This window comes from Myiozetetes cayanensis, unplaced genomic scaffold, assembly GCF_022539395.1.
Source record: "Myiozetetes cayanensis isolate MyiCay16 unplaced genomic scaffold, myiCay2020 scf4, whole genome shotgun sequence".
NCBI classification, from domain to species: Eukaryota; Metazoa; Chordata; class Aves; order Passeriformes; family Tyrannidae; genus Myiozetetes; species Myiozetetes cayanensis.
In genome coordinates this window covers 68,216,752-68,236,868 of record NW_026087631.1, presented here as the reverse complement: position 1 = coordinate 68,236,868, position 20,117 = coordinate 68,216,752, and the positions used below count along the sequence as shown (strand labels likewise).

Below are 20,117 nucleotides of genomic sequence, written 5' to 3'. Positions count from 1 at the left end.
TTTGCTCCTCAGAGAAGTTACAGTAAATAGCAAAATAGTGAATTATTTGGTGTTTTCCTTCACTATTACTCCCTTGAATACCTCGAGGCGTAGCAAACATTTCAAGTACTCAATGCAACTAAAACTCCTGAGACCAGCTGACTTTTGCCTGCACCCACAGACCAGTGAATACCTCATCATCAGCCTGCTGGAGCCTGGCAACAGCATAGCGCCGAACTGTTGGGTTGGTGAAGTGGGATGACAGAAGTTCTAGAGAGTCTTCCACATCCATGGGCTTCCACTTGCCCAGCAGCTCCAGGGCTTGCTTTGCCTCTTGTGGTAGATCCCAGTTGACACATTTCAAGAATTTTGTCAGGGCCTTACCAGAAAGAAATGGGACAATTCATCAGTAAAATGTCAGGCTGAACTAATTATTTCAACAATTAATGTTTTGCATTAAGGTAGAACTAGATTCAGATTATATTTACATAAACACAGACTTTGCTGATGTAATTGACAATACAATATTGAGTTCTTTTAATATGTCCCAAAAAACAGCAGCTGAGTTATCCAAATAAAATGTAAAGATAATTGTTTCTGCTCTATCACAATTAGCACTACATAAAAAAACGCCTACTGATGAGGGATTATTTCATTATTCAATTTACTCAGGGTTTTTGGTGTGCTGCTCCTTACTCCTGTAATACTAACCCTTGTCTAAAAGGGATGAAGAAGCTCCTCCTAAATAATTTTTTTCTGTTGAAGACAAAGCTGGCAAAATTGGCACTTTAAGCTGATTGTCAGTGTTTGTAGAAAGACTACTGCAGTAATACCCAGTTCACTTGATTTAGTGGGAAAAATGTCAGTCACTAATTTTTAAAACATTAACATTACAGAACAAATAAAATAATCTTGACTAGCTTCTAAGACACTGAAGCTCTGTATCTCTGTAAGGACAGGATATTGCAGAAAGACTGCCAGATGATGCTCTTCTTTCACTAAGAAGTTTTGTCAAACAATTCCAGATCATTACTAAATGATCTTCAAGGTCCCTCCCAACCCAAACCATTCCATGATTCAACTTACCTTCTCCTGATGAGTAAGGTAATATCTGAATTTCCAAACCAAATCCTGTTCCTCATAAGTTAGCTGCTTTGTCGGTGGATAACTCACTATGATCTATTAGATACATGGTCAGAAAGTAAGTTTAGAAACATCAACAGACAAATTAGCAGCAAGTTAATGGAGTACACTGTGACAAAGCACAACACTGACAGCACACAAAAACAGCTAGGGGATAAAAAAAGAGCTTTCCAATAACACAAAGTTCTCATGCTATCACGGTGACGCTCCTCGGCTATGTGTGTGATTGAACTGGCAGTGCAGGAGAATATATACAGTTACTTTAAGACTACCATTCACACCTACATGGTATGTACAAAAGACACATTCTTACCCACTCAAAACTGTTTTAAAAAAAATGAGCAAGTACCTTCTGTTTCTCTCTGAGCTGGACCCTTCTAACTAAGTCCTTGTAACAAACACTTAACAGCATTTCATCATTAATGGTTTTCTAGAAACTGAAATTAATTTGTCACCAATTAAATATACTATGACTAATAATATATTGTCAAACATATTATCACTAACCTACCTAATAAAATTGAATTTAGCCATCATATGACTGACTTACATTAAGCTGATCTCGTGTAGTTGCATTAGGCTTCAGGTCATGATCAGAAGGTCCACTTCTTAAACTTCGAGCAAGCTTGTGATGTTTGCTTTCTACTAAGTTCTCCTAAACGCAGAGGGTAAGTCAGTATTCACAAATACTTATAAGTCACAGAAAATTACTATTGAAATGAAACCATCTAGCGAAGATCACCAGCCTCTTGAAAAATGCATGGCAGTTAAAATTCACATAAATTCCCGTATCTTCTGTCCTTTTGTTTATTTGTTTGTTTTACAAAAAACTCCTTTAATAATGGGTAAAGGGTTGTCGGGAATTTTGAGGGTTTGTTTTGGTTTATGACTTCACACAGTTAACAAACTCTACCTTGCCTTCCGGTGAATTGCTGCAAAAGGTAAGCATTTCAGTCAACACATACATGATTGACAGCACTCAAACGTGCCAGACACTTCAAAAACATCTTTTCAGGATGATGTTTGCAGCATAAAGCTCTGTATGCAAGAAGAACATCTCAAAAACTTGTCCCACTGTTAATACCATGTTAGAAACAGTAGGAGAGACAATAGGAGCCACAGTGCCAATGAGATTTCAGCAGCCAAGGCAGTTTCCAGCATTGTCAGACTTGCTCTTGCAGTGTTAGATTACAAGGTGCTCAAACAGTGTTGCCAGTACAAGCCCACTTACATTAAGGTTCCCAAAGCTGCCAATACCAGTCCCACTGAATTGGCATCCACAATAATGGAAATCTTTTCTAGAACTGTATTTAGGCACTGTCTACATGAAAGACAACATACAAGAGAGCGTAGGGAGAAAATATTTTAACAGATGAATTGACCAGGAGCTACTGCACCAGCCTCTAAAATTCTACTTTTCTCTTCTTCAGTTACCTCTTACCTTACTCTCCCACCCTCTGACCTCTTTTGCCAACAGTCCCCTTCTCTGCTTCCCTACTTACACCTCAGAAGCAAGCACATTAAGAATGGAAAGGAGCAGATGAACATAAGCATTAAATCAATTATTTTATTTTAAACCAGTGGCAGCAGAAAAAGAAATTATAAAATTCAAACCCACTGATACTTCTCAACTGGTCAAATACACCTTTGCACTGGAATTTTAAAGCATTTAAGACAGCAAGCTTTCATCTCTATGAAAAGTTCAACAAAAATATAGATGGCATTACATGGAGCATGCTTACCATAGACATCTGGGGATCTGGAATCTTAACAATTTCAGGACTTGTTAGAATTGGAGATGACTCATCACCGTCCTATATCACAAAAAGTTAACGACAGATTAACGATATTAACCAACTTATCATATTAGTGCACAGTGAATTGTACTACAGTGAAAGAATGATGCAACTGCATCCGATTGACTTTTGACAGTTATAAAGGGAAAAAATAAAAGAGGAATTATTTTTAGTTTGCCCAGATGACAAACATTGTGGCAAGAGAGATGGAAGTTCACCCAAGGATATACAGCTTGGCAACTCACTACTCTGCTGGCATCACAGATGAGTGGAAAAATTTGCCATTATCATTCACATGTCCTCCGCAAGCACAAAACCAAAACAAACCAGGCTCTGTATTTCCACCAAAACAAAATCATCTCCTAGAAATAACTGACATGTTGCCGGAAAAAACTTCCTAAAGGTTCAACACAGACAAATTTAGGAAGATATACATGTACCTATCTATAAGGGTTCCAGAGGCCTTCCTTAGATGGGTCTAACCTTGGTTTGTAAATAAAGGAAGGGAGAAGCTAAAAGATTCTTGTTTAAACCAGGCAGAAGAAAAAGAAATTAAAAGCCTTTCACCATACAACAAAGCCAGTAACTCTGTTGTTCTTCCTCAGTTTATTATAGCAGTGTGGTTTTGGGCTTTTTAAACTTAGAAGCGTAGCTAAGCATTAATTGCCATCAGCTACGAAAGAACATTTAATTTAAAAGACAGTATAAAATAATAAAACACAAAACAACACCAGCATAATGTGTGCTATGTTCTATTTATACTTAATTTTTTCTCATTTTCTTTGATGTAAATTTCAGCCCAGAATAAGGTTCTTTTGTCATATCAAAATTTCCCTCAGTAATGTAACTTTGAGGTAACTTCTGCCCCCACAGTCCTTTTTTTTTTTTTTCTTTTTCCAATCACATATGCCTCTTGGGACAGCTTTTGCTTCTATAATTTTCAGAGGTAACTTTCAAAGGAGAGGCTTGTTTCAAGAGGAAGAAAAGAATCATTCATCATCAATGAAAAACATGAGCTAAAATTGCCATTAACCTTCCAGTAGAAACATTTTTTCCTCCAACTACATAAATGTTGTGTCGCTGACTATGGTAAAATATCTCTTATTATTAAAATGCACGTTTAGAAAGACATTTGTATTGCATTTCTTAGTGTCCTATGCCTTTCTGAAGTAACAATTTCACGGTCAAAATAAAAGCAGTAAGAACGCATACATCCTTCCTAGTTAAGGGAAATAAACATACAATCTGGATGTGGCTGGTGATGGTCCCAAAACATGAGCAGGATTGCTTTTCCAACTAGTCTTTAAGAAAAAGAACATGCATGCAAACACTGAAGAGGACCAAGATGACATTTGCTTACAGTTTCTCTGCTCTAAAACCATAATGCCTAAATAATGAACTTAACTTTGACCTAATTGAATAGAATTAATAGTATTTTCAAAGTATTTCCACTTCTATAATAACAAAGCACTGCTGCCTCACTGTAACAATAGACAGAACTGAGCTGGAGCCACAGCGACAGATCAGCATTCACATTGTACTAAACCTCTGCCATCTCATCAGACAGAATGCTCAGATCTTGTTGATGCAATTTTACAAAGTCAAACTGTATAAAAAACAGTGGAAGTGTGGGGGGTGGGAAATCCTTATCTTCATAAACGTATCTGATGACAAGAGACAACAGACTGATTTCTATCCACTAATTCTTTATCTTCCAATTCAAAACCATAATAAGGTTGCAGTCTGACTTCACCTTAATGTAACAATAAAGGATTCCAAAGCCCCAGTGACAGGTTTCCACTCCATTTAAAACCTTCAGATAAAAATCCTGTATAAGAAACTTGACACAGGAGTGGATTCAGTAGCAACTAACACAAGCATTCAAAATCCTACTAAGGCATTTTTAACATCCATGTCACACGTGGATTCTCTAGGGATAAGCACCCTATACTACTACATCTTTCCCTCAGTGAAAAAAACCCACATACATAAACTGTAAAAGGAAAGCTTGCAGGCTTGTAAAAGTGGAACACCTACCCCACAGTCAGAAGTCTATGACATGTACTAACAACTCAGAACTTATCAGAATGAGAATGACAAAAGCATTATTACCTAAAATCTGCTAACATACAAACCTAAAAGAAGGTGCAAAGCCTTCCACTGCCTCATGTCCAAATGTTTATAACACCCTCTAAAAAAAAGATTGGGGATTTTTTTTCCAAGACTAGTGTTAGAAGAATGATTTCTACACTCATTGCTGGCATCTCTTTTTTGAACTTTTCAAAAGAATAATTATAATGACTGCTCCTTAAACTCTTTGAATGCAGTTAGATTACACTTGACAGCAAAGCTGAAAGGTTCTAGACATGGAGGTCAAGCACCAGGAAAATTGTTCCCAGTGTTTGATTGTGTTACAGAACAAAGCCTCAGCCAAAGGGTATGAAACCAAGTTTTGCCAAGCATTTGTGGGACAAGTGTCAGGAGTCAACATTTTCCAAGAGACTGTTTCATGAAAACCTCAAGAAGGCACAATTACATTAATTTTCTGGTGGAGGATGTCAACTGCTGAATTACTATTCTGACTGGATTAATATACAGCCCTAACTGTGTCGTACCTGGAGAGCATCACACGTAGCACCGCAATCCCGACCATACAAACTTACAAACCATACCAGTGCCTAAATTATCACTGGAATTTGGTCAGGTGTGTGCTTTTGAAGTGTCTTTCCTGTTATGCCCATGTAGTGAGCTTTAGCTAACGTCATGGAAGTTTTAGAAATCCTTGACATTCTCCAGCTGCCAACAGTCATCCAGCCCCGTGGGACGTGATGAAAGCCAGTTCCAAGAACAAGAACATGGTGCAGACATTGGGCCTGCAGCAACCTCCTCACTCCATGAATCTGCTGCTCTTGGCTGCATCACTCCCCACAGCAGCCAGAACCTGGCTATTGTGCCACCAGAAAAGCAACATCAACACTGAAAAGCACTAACTTGCTTTAAACTGCTGTGTTACAGAGCTATAGAGGAATTTCACTACATTAAGGTCAGTGTGTGTGACTTTGTATAAACATTAGAGTCCATTTAAGACAGCTGATAAAATCTGCAGAATTTTCCAAACCAGGAACATTCTTCTCTACTTACATGAAAATCAGTTTTGCAACATCAGTAAATAAGAAGGTTCTAATTATCTTATTATTTAACCAAAACATCATTTCAAGTAACACCAATGAGATCCAACTTCTCCCAAGTAAAAGGACAAGCAGTGGTGCAGACACTACTTTTTCTTTCTTTAAATCCATGAAAAAGTTTCTGATAACCAAACTTTTCAGTAAACTGGGTGAAGGAGTGCAATCATTTATTCAAACACAAGTTTCACTTGAAACCTGCCCAAAACCACATAAATGATAAATGCTGATGTTATTTTTTCTTGGTAAGTCACACTGAATTTCTGCCTAAGTGGAGAACCCAAAGAGATTCTTTCATTACTCGCAGACTCTATCCCTCACGTCTTGGGTGTTGTATTAAAATGAAGTCAACAGAGAACACGGAAAGAGACACTGCCACTTCACTTCATTGTAATTGAATGTCGAGTCAAAGAATCTCAAATTCTATCAGCCGCTGTTTAACAGGCTACTTCTTCCTAAACACTTGAAAACAAATACATCAACAGAAGTGTGACAAGTAATCTCCACTTCAACTATCGGTCACAGGCAGGTGACAACAGAACCCACTTTCATTATGCTCAGTGCACTGGATTGGTGATGCCCCATACATATACTGCAGGCTGTAATTGGAAGCATGACAAAACTGAGGAAACAGGCACTAATTTATGTACCATTTCCTACTGCTGTCAGAAAAGGGTCAAGAACTTGTTGAAAAGCTACTGAATAACAACAAATCCCTCAAACTGTAGTTAGTTATAGCTCTAATATGTACTATTACACATTCAATTACTTTATTTCCACAAGAGATAACAATTCATAGTTATGCTGTTCCATGCACTCTTATTATGGGTCAGAAACACCCGTTAAAAGAAAGGTGCATGCTCGAAATCTGAATCTCCTTTCCTGCACCTTGCACATCTGTAAGACTACAACGACAGGTAAAAAAGAGAGAGCGTAAATCAGGAAAAAAGTGTGTAAATCAGGAACAATTCATCTATAATGGCAGGTTGCCAGGGGGTAAGGGAGAGAAGTCAGTTTTAGGAATGTCATATTCATTTATGAAAAGAAAAAAGCCAAGAGGATACAAAGCCACACAGTAGCCATGCTCATCTGTTTGCACCTTGAGGAAGGTACAGCACATTCTCTTATAAAAACCTGTTAGTAAAACATCTGTTTTTATCATGTTCTGTTATGCTTTCCAGACAAATATTTCCTTGAATTCCACAGAAGTAAGGAGCTTTATGTTGTTTCATGGGAGAATACGACACATTGTAAGTTTCATTGTGATTTGTAACAGAATGGATTTTTGTCTTCTACAATTGCTGATTCTATGATAAGTGTACAGAAGCACTATGAAACAAGCTGTTCTAAAGGCAAAAAGATTTTCAAATGTGGACAGAGGTCTCATGGTCAACTACAGTCCAAAAACTGAAATGCTAAAGAGCTAACCTAGACATATGCCCAAGGCACAGTTTCACTACAATTACCAAAATTCACCAAGAAACTAAACTAAAAGAAAACAAAGCAACAAAAAGAAAATAAAATCTACTGCCCCTTCCCAAAAAAACAAACATCAAAAAACCTCCAACCCCAAACAACAATACCCCCAAAAAACACACCCAAAGCTCAAACCAAAAACAAGTTTTAACTTGCAACAGATCATACAGTTGAAGCAGATTCTAACCTGTATCTTCTCAGATTTTTATTATATTTTTGAAATCCTGCTTTTGGCCATTTATTACTATATTTTTCACTACCTTCTTCATGAATTTGAAGTTAGATTACAGCTTTTCTGTCTGCATCAACTGGTAACGTTGTCATACACGGAGAAATACTTGTAATCCATTTCCCATTGTATTAACATTTTTGTGTGTTGAATTAGACTCTTTAAAATTCTCAGAATAGATGCTCCTTAAACTTAGTACTTCTGATCTCAGAAGGACTCCAGCCTCTTTTTCTACCCTCTTTCTCTTTCCCATGAAGCTGCATTTCTCAGTAACTTTCTGACTTCTTACAGATCTAAACATGCTGAGAAATTTAAGAGGCATTTTTCTTTGCAATGAGATTACAGATATACTGTTTTTATTCTCTGAGTGGGTCTTTCCCCAATACACAGGTCCACTGCTGACTGTTAATCTCACTGTTAATCCTTCACCCCATTAAATTCTAACTCAAAAAAAAATACTGAAGGCACTGCTTTGTGTATCTGTTTCATTAACAGCAAGAAAACATGCAAGACATTAAAATTCAGAAGTGTTTTACTCAATCACTTCCACAGTATTTTCAGCATGGAACACTGAGCTTCTATATTTGTTCATTTTACAGAAAATATTCACCAACAGAGATGCCATGCAAAGTTTTAGTAACTCATCTTTTATAAAGTTACCACTCAATACAGGTATGTTTCTTCCTGATCTAAGTCATAATTCTACATACAGCTACTCTGAAAGTACTGCTGGATGACTGAAGGAACTATAAATCAAAAACTTTTTAATCACTCACACTTGTTAAATTCTGTAATCTTGAACTCTATTACACAAATGACTGACTTCTGCAACCCTGTTGCATTTATACTATTTGATTTGTATGTACATAAACAACTGCCAGTGACAGCTGTCTGCTGCTATCCTGCAGCAGAATATTTCACCTCAGCAGAAAAACTCCATCCATTTTAGGTGCATATGTTGCTTTTTAAGGACGACCATAAAGCCTGCAAGGCACATACCTTCTCGTAGTAAACTATTCCATATTCTTTATCATCACACTTGACGCAGCGGAATTCAATCATCAGGTACATAAAATTGGAACTTCGCTTTTCCCTCTGAGAAAAGAACCACCACAGATGTGTATCATTTATTGCAGGGCATCAATCTTGAGCAATCTCAGTACAGCAATTACCCTACTTCCCTTGTACTGTAACTGATTAATTAGGTTATCAGTTGTTGTAGCAATTATTCAGTTAATCATTTCACAGCACTACTCGAGACAGTATCACCTCCTTCCTGACATTCTTACTACCTCACATTCCCACTTCATGATAAACATCCACATGTAACAGATAAAAACCTTTTTTTTTTTCATCAGAGCCTTCCAATTGTGGGCTAAAGGTGTGAAAAAATGTAACAAAGGATTACCAGGTGACTGCTGGGTTGCTGGTGTTTGCTTTTTTTTCCCCCCTAAATCATTACATACAATTATGCATGTCAAAGACAAAAAACAGAAGATATGAAAAAAAAATCACTTTTTAGGTAACATCATAAAGGAGGCCAAGTGAGCCTGGACTACAAGATTAGATTTGCAGCTCATTCACTTTCAGAGGAAGATTTGCTCATGTATGCATTTTTTAGACGCTTTACCTAGAAAAAGTGCTTAGAATTTTAGAATCTAGGTGGGAAACAAGAAAGAAGTTATTATACATAACCACCACCAGGAATGTACATTTAATAAAAAAAAAAGCACACATCCCTTTCAACAGCGAGTAATTTCAGTTCATTTAATGTATTAATAATGGATTGACTTTGCAGCATAGGCAAAGTGGTTCTCTATTTAAAGCACTGCTCTAGGAACTAGTAACTTTTATTTTTCTGTACTTTTGCAGTAAGAGAAGAGGGTAAAACAAGAAAAAAAAAAGGGGGGGGGATAAAAGGGGGATAGGCTTGTTTCTAAAAAAAAAACCTAAAATATTCATAAGAGTTTATAAAAACACAAATTTTAGTTAAACAAAAAAATCTGATTCCAAAAGGTCGAATTATAAATAAGACAACAAAAATCTCAGAGCACAAAGCAGAAAACAGAGTTCTGAGGTGCAAGAGGAATATAATGAGTTTAACAGTTGGAAGGTGATTTTGCTCAATGAGGGTTAAAACCTCATTCAGATATTTAACTATCAGATTATTGCTTTTTTTAATAATCATTCAAATCTTACAAATGTCTTTCCTCAGTACCCAAAATGAAAAAAATACAGTTGGATAGGTCTAGAGGCAAGGACCAGACTGTATGTCTAAAAAGCTTCCCATCACAACCTAAATCCTAGAGCTAAGTTAGCCATGCTTAACAGTGTTTGCTCCAAGCTGCTCCAAATTATTAATAAAGTCTGTCTTCTGTGATCAAGTTCACTTGAAGTTGAAAACACATACGACACTTGTCCGTTCTGGTGGCTGAAAACCTGGATATGACGTGGCACTGTGAGCTGACTGCTCAGAAACCAACTGTGTGCTCGGCTGCACCCAAAACACCCTGGGCAGAAGGTGAGGGGGGAATTCTGCCCCTCTGCTCTGGAAAGACCCCACGTGAAGTGCTGTGTCCAGCTTTGGACCTGAGCACAAAAGAGATGTGGACCTGCTGGAGTGAGTCCAGAGGAGGCCATTAAGATGCTGTGAGAGCCAGAGCACCTCTGCTATGGAGACAGGCTGAGATTTGGGGTTGTTCAACTTGGAGAAGGATTCAGGATGACCTCAGGGCCCTTTCCAGTGCCTAAAGGGGCTCCAATAGAGCTGGAGAGGGACTTTAGACAAGGGCATGGAGTGACAAGGGGAAATGGCTTCACACTGACAAAAGGGTTAGACTTTTTAGGTGAAGTTCTTTACTGTGAGAGTGGTGAGACACTGGTACAGGTTGCCCAGATGGTAGAAACCTCATCCCCGGAAACATTTGAGGCCAGCCTGGACAGGCCCAGAGCAACCTGATCTGGTTGACAATGCCCCTGCTGACTGCAGGGGGGATGGACTACATGGTCTTTAAATGTCCTTCCCAACCTAAACTATCCTATTATTCTTATTATTGCTGAAATAAAAGCATCTTTGGAAGTTTATTTATCATATACAGTGGCAGTTGAAGAAAAACAGGATAAGTACCTGAGAGTTGGTCTCCTAAGCAAGTGAAGGCTCCATATTAGCAAGTTAAAACCCCCCAAAATTACAAATCTGATGTTCAGTGACCTACCTCGTTGATCATTTCTATTTCTCTAAAGGTCAGTCTGTCCAGCCAGTCCACTTTCACCATGTGACCTTGCCGATGAGACTTAGTGAGCTGCAAGAAAAAACACAATGATAACATCGCTGCACCCTCTCAAGATCGGAATTAAATTTTAAGGTAGATGACTTATGAAAGCAAGCATGGCATCAGCTCTGAATGCCAACACTCATTCATTTCAAAAACATGTTATCTGATTTAGCTTTGCTGATTCCTATTAAGTCTACTAGAGACGAGGTTTAAAATCTTTCACTGAATATTAATCCTCAAATATAGTTCTTGGCTCTACCAAAGGAAAGGACTAATCAAAAGGAGCCACAAATTAAAAAGCAACTAAAAAGCTATTCAGTTGGGAGAAAAATCCTAACTTTTAAATTTTTTTAACTCATTTCGTGATTTGCTAGGGATTGGTCATTTCAAAAGGCACTAAATAGTAAACTTGCCATGATCATCTGATGCCCTTTGTTCTGAACTTGTTCCATGAAACACAGAAACACAATCCAGTAACAACTATGAGACTCTCTGCTTGCAGCAGCTGATTCACCTGACATTTCTTTAGGCTCTAGACCACAGCACAGATCGATACAAGGAATTACATTTTGATGCAAACTTTGGAAGACCACCGAAACTTCTATGAATGAACTCCATTGAGGATACAGTAGGGCCTTTCTCATTTAGTTTATCTCCAGTAAACTCTGGGACAGCTAATATTCAGATTCCACAAACTTCAGAAACTTAACAGTACAAAAAGAAAAAGAAGGACGAGACAGGGGACATGGTTAAGTCTAATCCTTAATAACACTTCAGGATGCTGGATGCAAACAAAATCAAAAATTCAGTCTCTGAGCTCTTTTAGCTTAGCTGAATGTAATGTAAACAGGAGCACAATACAGTGATAATTTTTCTCCCATCTTATGCTATATTCTGCAGCCAGTTCACCAAATTTCATTTCAGCAATATTGCAGAGACAGAATGTGGCAGGACTGTACTAAAAGGATAATACAGAACTTGGCCTTTGCCTCATATGCAACTTCGATATACACTTCAAAAGCAGAGAACCAAAAGCAAGCACACCAGTTATAACCCAAAATGCTGTTTCAGGCAGGCTGGACACCATCACTGAAGAAATTCCTTAGCGATGAAGAAATTCCTTACTCTTCCATGTCCATCACTTTACCCACTTCTAAGTTACTCCCCACTGTTTTTTTATCTAAGAAAAGTATTTTTTTACTGACTTACTCAAGGTAGCCCCTCTAAGCCCCACCTTAAACCAACACATGAAAGTTTTCAGAATACCACATACTTGCATGCAGCACTGACACACAGATTGAGGATAGCATTTATCAAAGTCCAGGGGAAAAAAATGTTATTTACATAACTTGGTCACAAATTCTTAGTTTATTTTCTTGTTCACTGCACTACAGAATAAAGGAAAAAAAGTAATTTTTTGTTTTAGAAGAAAATTATTAGTATCTTAAACCTCTAAGCCTCCCTTACAATGGAAAAAAGTCAAAATACAGCAATTAATTAGATCTGCATATAAGACCCAGAAGATCTGCAGACTTATATGTACACATGAAGAACTGTTCTCTTGGATTAATATTTAAAGCTTAAAATAAAAGAGAAGATAGTGCATTTCCTTCAGGGAGAGAAGTATTCATCATCTGCTAGTAAATAAGAGGCATCCCTTTAGATAGTGTCTCAACATTATTATTACCTAATTTCATTCAGCCAGCAGAAGGTGCGAGGGAAATGGATAAAAAAGAACTTAAGAGTAGTTTTAGTTTAAGCAGAATAAGTTAATGCACCACTCATGGGAGAGATATTCTAATGTCATTAATATTTGAGTATGGTAAGGTACTCCACACTCTTCTCATTAATATTCCTTAGTACACAAAAAATCTGCATTCACGCCTCCAGGATGCCAAGCCATGGCTTTTCCATCAGTAGCAATTTTACCGGCAACATTCATGTGTTTTGTAAGAGCACAGTGGCATGCTACCTCAACACGGAAGGGAGTACTTGACATAGTATCAATTATTCAAGGTAAAAGGATGCAACTCCTTCACCAGCCAGTCACTGCCATTTTTATAAAAATTCCCTGTAATAATAAATACCACATACAGACACAGAACCAGAAGTATGTCCAGAAAAAAGTTATCTTTTAGATGGAGAAAAGGCCTTTCAGCAAGCTCTTCTCAAGAGTTACTTGTTATCCTCTTACCTATGCTAAAATATACCTTCACACAGTAGCATGAGGAGGCATTCAGCAACTGACAAGTAAGTCATAGAGAAACTGAAGCCGATTGTGCTCAAACAATGGCTATTTAGGAATGACACAACACAAGAACCTCCTCTGCTGTGTAAACAGCTGTGCAAATGAAAACTCCCACAGACACACCACCCAGAAACCCGACTCATTTCGTTAGCATCTGTCTAAATATAAAATGTTTTTATAAAGGACCACAACAAAGTACCAATGCAAACACTCTCCTCTTTCATCAATTAGTATCTCCCAAAACAGCTTTCAGAAGAAAAGAATGGGGGCAGTGATGTTATCAGCTTTTTGTTACCCATTAACAACAACTCTCAAATAGCATGGGAAAGAAGAATACCCTCCTATTGCTCAGAGGCTTTGAGGAAATGCCAAAAGAACAGGCTACAGCAGAACCAGCTATTTTTAAGACTGAAACAATCTACAATATTTGTGCTTCTTGAGCTAAGGAGTATAAATAAGAAAGTGCTAATGTTTGCTTAACAGAAAAAACGTGAAAGGGAAGGCCTACACTGTAAAACCCTTTTTCAGAAACCCACTGCATACATCATGTAACCATTTGATGAACTGTAAACAAGCCTTGATATTTAGTGTCTGTCTACAGAGATTCTGTAGGCCAGAGGGGATTTATTCTACTATGATCAAGTGTCTTTAATGAGTTTTCCATTATAAATTCTATGTGAACTTATAAAAGACAGACCCTAAATGAAAGTTAATTTATTGCTGTGATAAATGTCTAGATGAGAAAGTGGATCTGTTTATGGCACTGGACCTATTTTCACTGAAAGTTGTACAAAGGTGAGGATAAAAATTAGGAGACCAAGACTAAGAAGAAAGCTCAGAGAGTAAGTGGATTGAGTGGTTTGCAAAGTTTCGGGTAATCCTACCTGAGTAATCAGAGATCAGCTAGTAAAACATTTGAATAACTAACATTTTCTGATTAATTCCAGCAGTAGTTTTGATGGCAAGAATATACACTGTCATCAAAAGTTTGGAGAATAAAATAGTAATATAAATACATATTCATGAGCTGAAATGAATGAAACTTGGGCTGATTTTTGCCATTCTATTCAAGTTCTTTCTAATGCAGAGATATGTCACACGTATGTAAACACTACACCAGACAGCCTTAAAACTGAAGGATGGTTTCTGAAAGAAACTAGACTGTCCTCACCAGTTACTGGTAGGAGGTGCTCTTACTAAATCTGACGGAATTTGGATGTTAAGCTGTTGCAACACAATGCTCTGTGTATTAGAAGGTACTCATATGTTCCCTTTCAAAAAATACTTTGGAGGCAAACGTGCATGATCTCGTTCGCTCCTTTGTATAAATCCTGTGAAACACCCAAACAGAATGGGCAGCCTGTCTTCCTTTCACTCCAGTGAAGTGCAAGCTTGTCACATACATTTTAAAGGCTACTTGCTATTCCATTACCTTGGCCAAGCGGCTCATTTGATCTTCAGAGACTGTGCTGCTGGTTCTCCCAGGAGTTTTGGTGGGTTCTGAGCCATCAGCTTCCACGTTGGGCCAGACTTTCAAGTCATGCATTCCTTGTCGAAACATCCTGCAGGGAAAAACCCGGAATCACTTCAGTAAATTCAAAGTAATGCAGCTGTCAGGAATCAAAATACAGCAGCAGCTGCAGGAAAATGAAGCAGTTTCCTTTGCCAAAACTACAAAATTTCAAAATTGAACTCTACTGAAAAAGTGACTTGCACCTTGTGCCCCCTACAGCCTTTATTTTACTGGCACATGGAGTTTAGAAGAAATATTAAGTCTGAGATAATTTACTTGGCAAGTGGAAGAAAAACGGATAATTCCCAAAGTCAGTGGGGTGGTACAAATACAACCTGAGGACAGAGCTCGACCTTCATAGCTTTATTATTTGTAATGAAGCAGAAAGCATTCCTCTTCGTGTGCAAATTATAATAGTAACTTTAGGTCTGCCAACCCCTCCAAAAAATCTACTAAAAAGCTACCTAAGTTTCATTTGAAGGTCAACTGACATAAAGCAGCCTTCTGAGCTGCCAAACAAAAAAAAAACACACCAAGAAAAAGATGCCACAACCCTCCACACACCATTTTCTCCATCTATGCTTGAAATTGAATTGATAATTGAAAGTGTGCACTGAACAGAACTCTGCAGGGTAATCGACCACGTCTTCTCTCTGCAAAACCCTGCTTCCCTTGCATATTTGTGCTGATCTACCTATAAAAGATGCTCCAAGAAATCAAGTGCGTTACCTCTGCCAGAGCTGATCACTAAACTCTAACAACTTCAGGTAAATGCAACTGAAAGGAACACCTTAAAAAGTCAACCCTTAACAATGAGAAGGACTGTCTGACCTTAAATTAATGCATCACTTTGTGGAATACAACTACCAAGGTTTCCATTTACAAACTACAAAATTCAATTTTTTTTTTACTGCTGTCTCTCCATTTCCTCCAGGTCCAACATGCTGAAAATAGGATTTATAAATTTACTTTATTTTTACCTTTTTTCCCTGTGCTGTGCTCTAATGCTTTAACAACTACCAACAGTTCAATTTTCTGCCCTAAGACAACGTGAATCTTTTTTGTCAAAGCAGTATCCTCGATGACAGTCTCTCCCTCTACAGTCACTCCCTGCATTCAAGCATCATTAGAACAGCTTTCCTAAGGCTAATCCAAACTTTTTCTGCACTTCAGTTTAACCGTATTATTTTTTTATTTACTGGTAAGACAGAACGGGCTACTTTTCCCCATTTTCCAGCATTATGTGGAAATACTAGGAAAATATTCCTAGTCTTTTTTTCCAGACTCTTTAGTCTTTACACCTCCTCCTTCACACCTTTTTGCTAAACACTCAATGCTACAGACCCCCAGTAGTCAGAAACTTACTTAAAGTCAGTTGTATAGAATGGAGGATGAGTAAGGAAAAGGACACAACAGCATCCCTAATGCATATACTCATAAAGTGTTCATGTCACATTTTACAGGTACACTACAATGCTGAACTATCCAAAACTTAACATTCACTCCAAACCACAAAAAGTACCAGCACCTCATAATTTTCCTTAAACAACATCCTATTTTTTCAGTCTCCTTTGTACTCAGTCAAGATCCTTTCCATGTATCCTCTACTGGATCATAGAATATTAACTCTGAAAACCCCTGATTTACTGAGTGATATTTTATTCCTTAAAATAATATTACATTAACAGATCAATTGCAAGCCAATTAAATCAATTATTTTAAGTAATCAGTACTGGCATCCATGCATTACAAAAGTATAGATATGAAGTGATTTCAGCATTTGCTACCTTAAAATCCAACCCTGCAGACCTTAAAAAAGCCTAAATTTTGGTGTTACATAGAAGACTTCTTTCATATCACACCGTAGCATGAATGAAATCAGAGTCAGGAAGAAAGTGAGTAAATAATCTATGTATCTGATTTTTCAAACATGTAACTGTTAACTTGGTTTAGAAAAGATTCAAAAACTTCTCTCTCATAACCTCTGCTACCTCACTATTCACAAGTGAGCTTTAAACGCGCATCACTGAAGAAGAAGCACTTTTACCCATATTTCCCAAAGAGTGAGACTGTTGTTCCTCCCACAGGAATGGCTTTACCGGGTCCATACACGTCCCAGATGGTCAGAGCCACTTGTGCATTGCGAGGCAAGTCTGGGTACTTCACAGGCAGCTTCAGCCACTCATTCCAGCTGCAGAGAAACACTTTTTATTAGTCATAAAGTTTTAGAATTCAAGTTACTCTGTATTAGTTTATACAACCCAGATTCTCTTCAGAATTATCAACTTCTAAGGGTAGAAGGACTATTTTCCTGCGGGCTTTAACCATTCAAATACCTGTCTTGAGCATGACTAAAAGGCTAAAGACAAAAAGAAAAACAGTCTGGCTTGATGACTACGTGACAAGGCTGTCAACAAACAGTATGAAAATGTGCTAGTCCAGGCCTCAGTAGTTACTTAGATAGTAAAACATGCCCAAGTAACAACTTAAAAAACAACAAAGTAACAACAAAAGTAACTATTTTACCACTTACCTAAGATTGGTGGTGTGCTGTCAGAGTAACACTAGCCAATATAGACACTTGAAAAAACATAACTCATTTGAAAAAGACAATAGTAACCAAATCTGACAGAAATAAACCCCACATATATATCTATCCATATAACTTGATGCCCCAGCAACTAAGAGGAATATGAAATAAAAGGCAAGTCACTTACTTCCATCTTGTGCTAAAAGCCTTGTAGGAAGTTCTAACTGGAAGAGCAAGAGGCTTCCCCTCTGCAAACACCTGACAAGTTACATACAAGTCAGAGCAGGTATCTTGATACAGTCCTGAGAACTTCAGCATGGGATCTTCTAAGAGAGCTTTGTAACTCTTCTGTTCTCTTTTCCCTTCCAGACTTCCTCTACGGGAGGGACAGAGAAGAAAAAAGAGAAAGAGAAAACATAGATAAACCAGAATTTGTTTTATCCATAGTAGAGATGCTATTGTATTTCCACAGCTCATATTTAGATAACCCAATACTAAGGCTATTCTCGCTTTGCATTATTTGCTGGTAGTGAAATCCAGATAGCAGAGAGGAACAGAATGCACTGTTATCGTGATTTAGAGGCGGGAGGGAAAAGCAGGGGAGGCAACAATTACTTGTTTGCCTTTTCAGTGGAGATAACTTCTTCTAGTACAATCTGCGGATTTTCAAATTAGGAACCTTAAGTAGGGCAACAACGAGATGCCATATGCTACTATCATCAACAAACCAAACCAAACATGAGATTACATGCACTCCAGATACTATTTGGAAAAACAAACAAACCTCCAAACCTGATATGGTAAGTAAATCTTAATTTTTAAGATTTATGAAACGTATGACTGGCTTTGTATGTCAGTCACCTCTCAAATCAACAACAAAACAAAGTTCAGTTAAGCAGACTGTTCAAAAAAAACTTGGTTAAAGCCTTGCAACACTTTGCACACTGTTACTGTCAAGACAGAATTTCTTAGGCTTTGGCTAGACCACAATGAAAACAATCAAACACATTGAACATCTGACAGTGGATGCACATGTTAACACAAAAAAGGAATTGTCGTGGTGGTGACAGGAAAAGACATAAGATCAACCTTCCAGCAAACAGAAATCTATCTGAACCACAAAAACACTTCAGAGCAGACGAACAAGTTACTTGCAAGTACCTAGCACTGCACATTTCAAGATGACATACAGTCCAATGCAAAAAATAAAAAAAAATGCTAATTTAATTTTGTTTGGTGGAATGAAACAGCAAAGAGGACACATGAATCTGATTCCAGTATCGCAGATAGGCTAGGTTTGAAAGGAACTTAAAGATTATCTTGTTCCAGTGCCCTGCCATGAGCAGGGACATCTTCCACTACCATCATCTGTTCAGTTAAATAACCCTGAATAACCTTCTCAAAGTTAGTTTGCCAGAAAAGTGTAATGTACTTTAAGGTATGACCATCAGGTACACTACATTTTAGATCCAGCTACATCCCTCCTGCACAACTGTAAATATCCCACTGCTGCGATGCAGAAAAGTGACTTAAAAAAAAAGGTAAATACACCAGTGAACGATAATTTCAGCTTAAACAGAAGTGCTTCCACATGTGCAATTGGGAACACACTTAGGTGCTGGAGCACTTGGTCCTTCCAATAAAAAAACCCGGCTAAGAGCACCTTGCTTTCACGGAAGCACAGGAAGAAACAAACCAGTTTGTCTCCTTCCCCCAGCACTGAGGATCGAGCTGTGACACTGCGGTGGCCTTACAGCAAATGAGGGCAACTTGCAGTAAAGACAGGGCCTGGAGTGACAGGACAAGGGGGAATGGCTTCAAACTGAGAGAGAGAGCAGGTTTAGATGAGATATTAGGAAAAAAATTCTTCCCTATGAGGGTGGTGAGGCCCTGGCACAGGTTGCCCAGAGAAGCGGGCCCATCCCTGGGAGTGTTCAAGGCCAGGTTGGATGGGATCTGGAGCAACCTGGGCTTATCAAAGGTGTCCCTGCCCCTGGCAGCGGGGGGAGTGGGTCTGGATGAGCTTTAAGGTGCCTTCCAAGCCAAACCATCCCGCGATTCTGTGACACCGGCAGGTGAAAAGTTACCAGTCTGCACTGACAACCAACCTCTGCCTCAGAGGACCTGAGCAGACGGAGATCCGCGTTCGCAGCCCAGCTCCAGCCCGGCCCCTCGCCCGGCCCGTCCCGCCCGCTCCCCTGACAGTGGCACCCGCAGCCCCGGGTGCCGTGAGGGACACGGGGCCGGGCAAGCACCGCCCGCACCCACCCGGGCACTGCCGGGCGCCCAGGGACGGGCGGCCCGGCCTCCCCCACCGCGGCGGCAGCGGCCGCTCCCCACGCAAAGCCGCGGCGGCGCTCACTCACATCTTGAGCTGCACGTTGATGTCCAGGTCGCAGCTGTACACATAGTACAGCCGCTCCGTCTCGCCCATGGCCGCCGCTGCCCCTCAGCGCCCCCGGGCAGCGCCGCTCCCCGCTCCGAGCATGCGCCGCCGCCGCCATCTTGAGTAAGGGAGGAAGGAGCGGCACCAGCCCTTTACCAAAATGGCCGCCGGGCCGAAGCGCCCCCCCCCCCCCCGCCCAACATGGGGCGCGGCGAGGTGGGCGCGGGTTCGGCGGGAAGGGGGGGGGAGATCTTGTCCCACCTGAGGGCGGGGGTGGCTGGAGCGCTTTAGCAGCCTCAGAGAATCGTGTGCTGAGTTGGAAGGGACACACGAGGATCACCCACTCTAACTTTTCTG

The 20,117-nt window shown here is 39.2% G+C and overlaps 1 protein-coding gene across 1 annotated transcript in view; it reads right to left on the bottom strand.

Annotated features, from left to right (window-relative positions):
- Nucleotides 1-19,878, bottom strand: part of PIK3C3 (phosphatidylinositol 3-kinase catalytic subunit type 3) — a 65,533-nt gene extending 45,655 nt beyond the window's left edge. The window contains exons 1-10 of the mRNA XM_050329058.1: nucleotides 19,741-19,878; nucleotides 17,562-17,750; nucleotides 16,892-17,035; nucleotides 14,764-14,893; nucleotides 11,024-11,110; nucleotides 8,808-8,903; nucleotides 2,865-2,936; nucleotides 1,673-1,777; nucleotides 1,066-1,158; nucleotides 173-358 (exon numbers count right to left, since the gene is read on the bottom strand). Of these exons, the coding sequence (XP_050185015.1) occupies nucleotides 173-358; nucleotides 1,066-1,158; nucleotides 1,673-1,777; nucleotides 2,865-2,936; nucleotides 8,808-8,903; nucleotides 11,024-11,110; nucleotides 14,764-14,893; nucleotides 16,892-17,035; nucleotides 17,562-17,750; nucleotides 19,741-19,808 (1,170 nt within the window). The 5' untranslated portion in view covers nucleotides 19,809-19,878. The remainder of the gene's footprint in view (nucleotides 1-172; nucleotides 359-1,065; nucleotides 1,159-1,672; nucleotides 1,778-2,864; nucleotides 2,937-8,807; nucleotides 8,904-11,023; nucleotides 11,111-14,763; nucleotides 14,894-16,891; nucleotides 17,036-17,561; nucleotides 17,751-19,740) is intronic.
- Nucleotides 19,879-20,117: the final 239 nt, after the last annotated feature.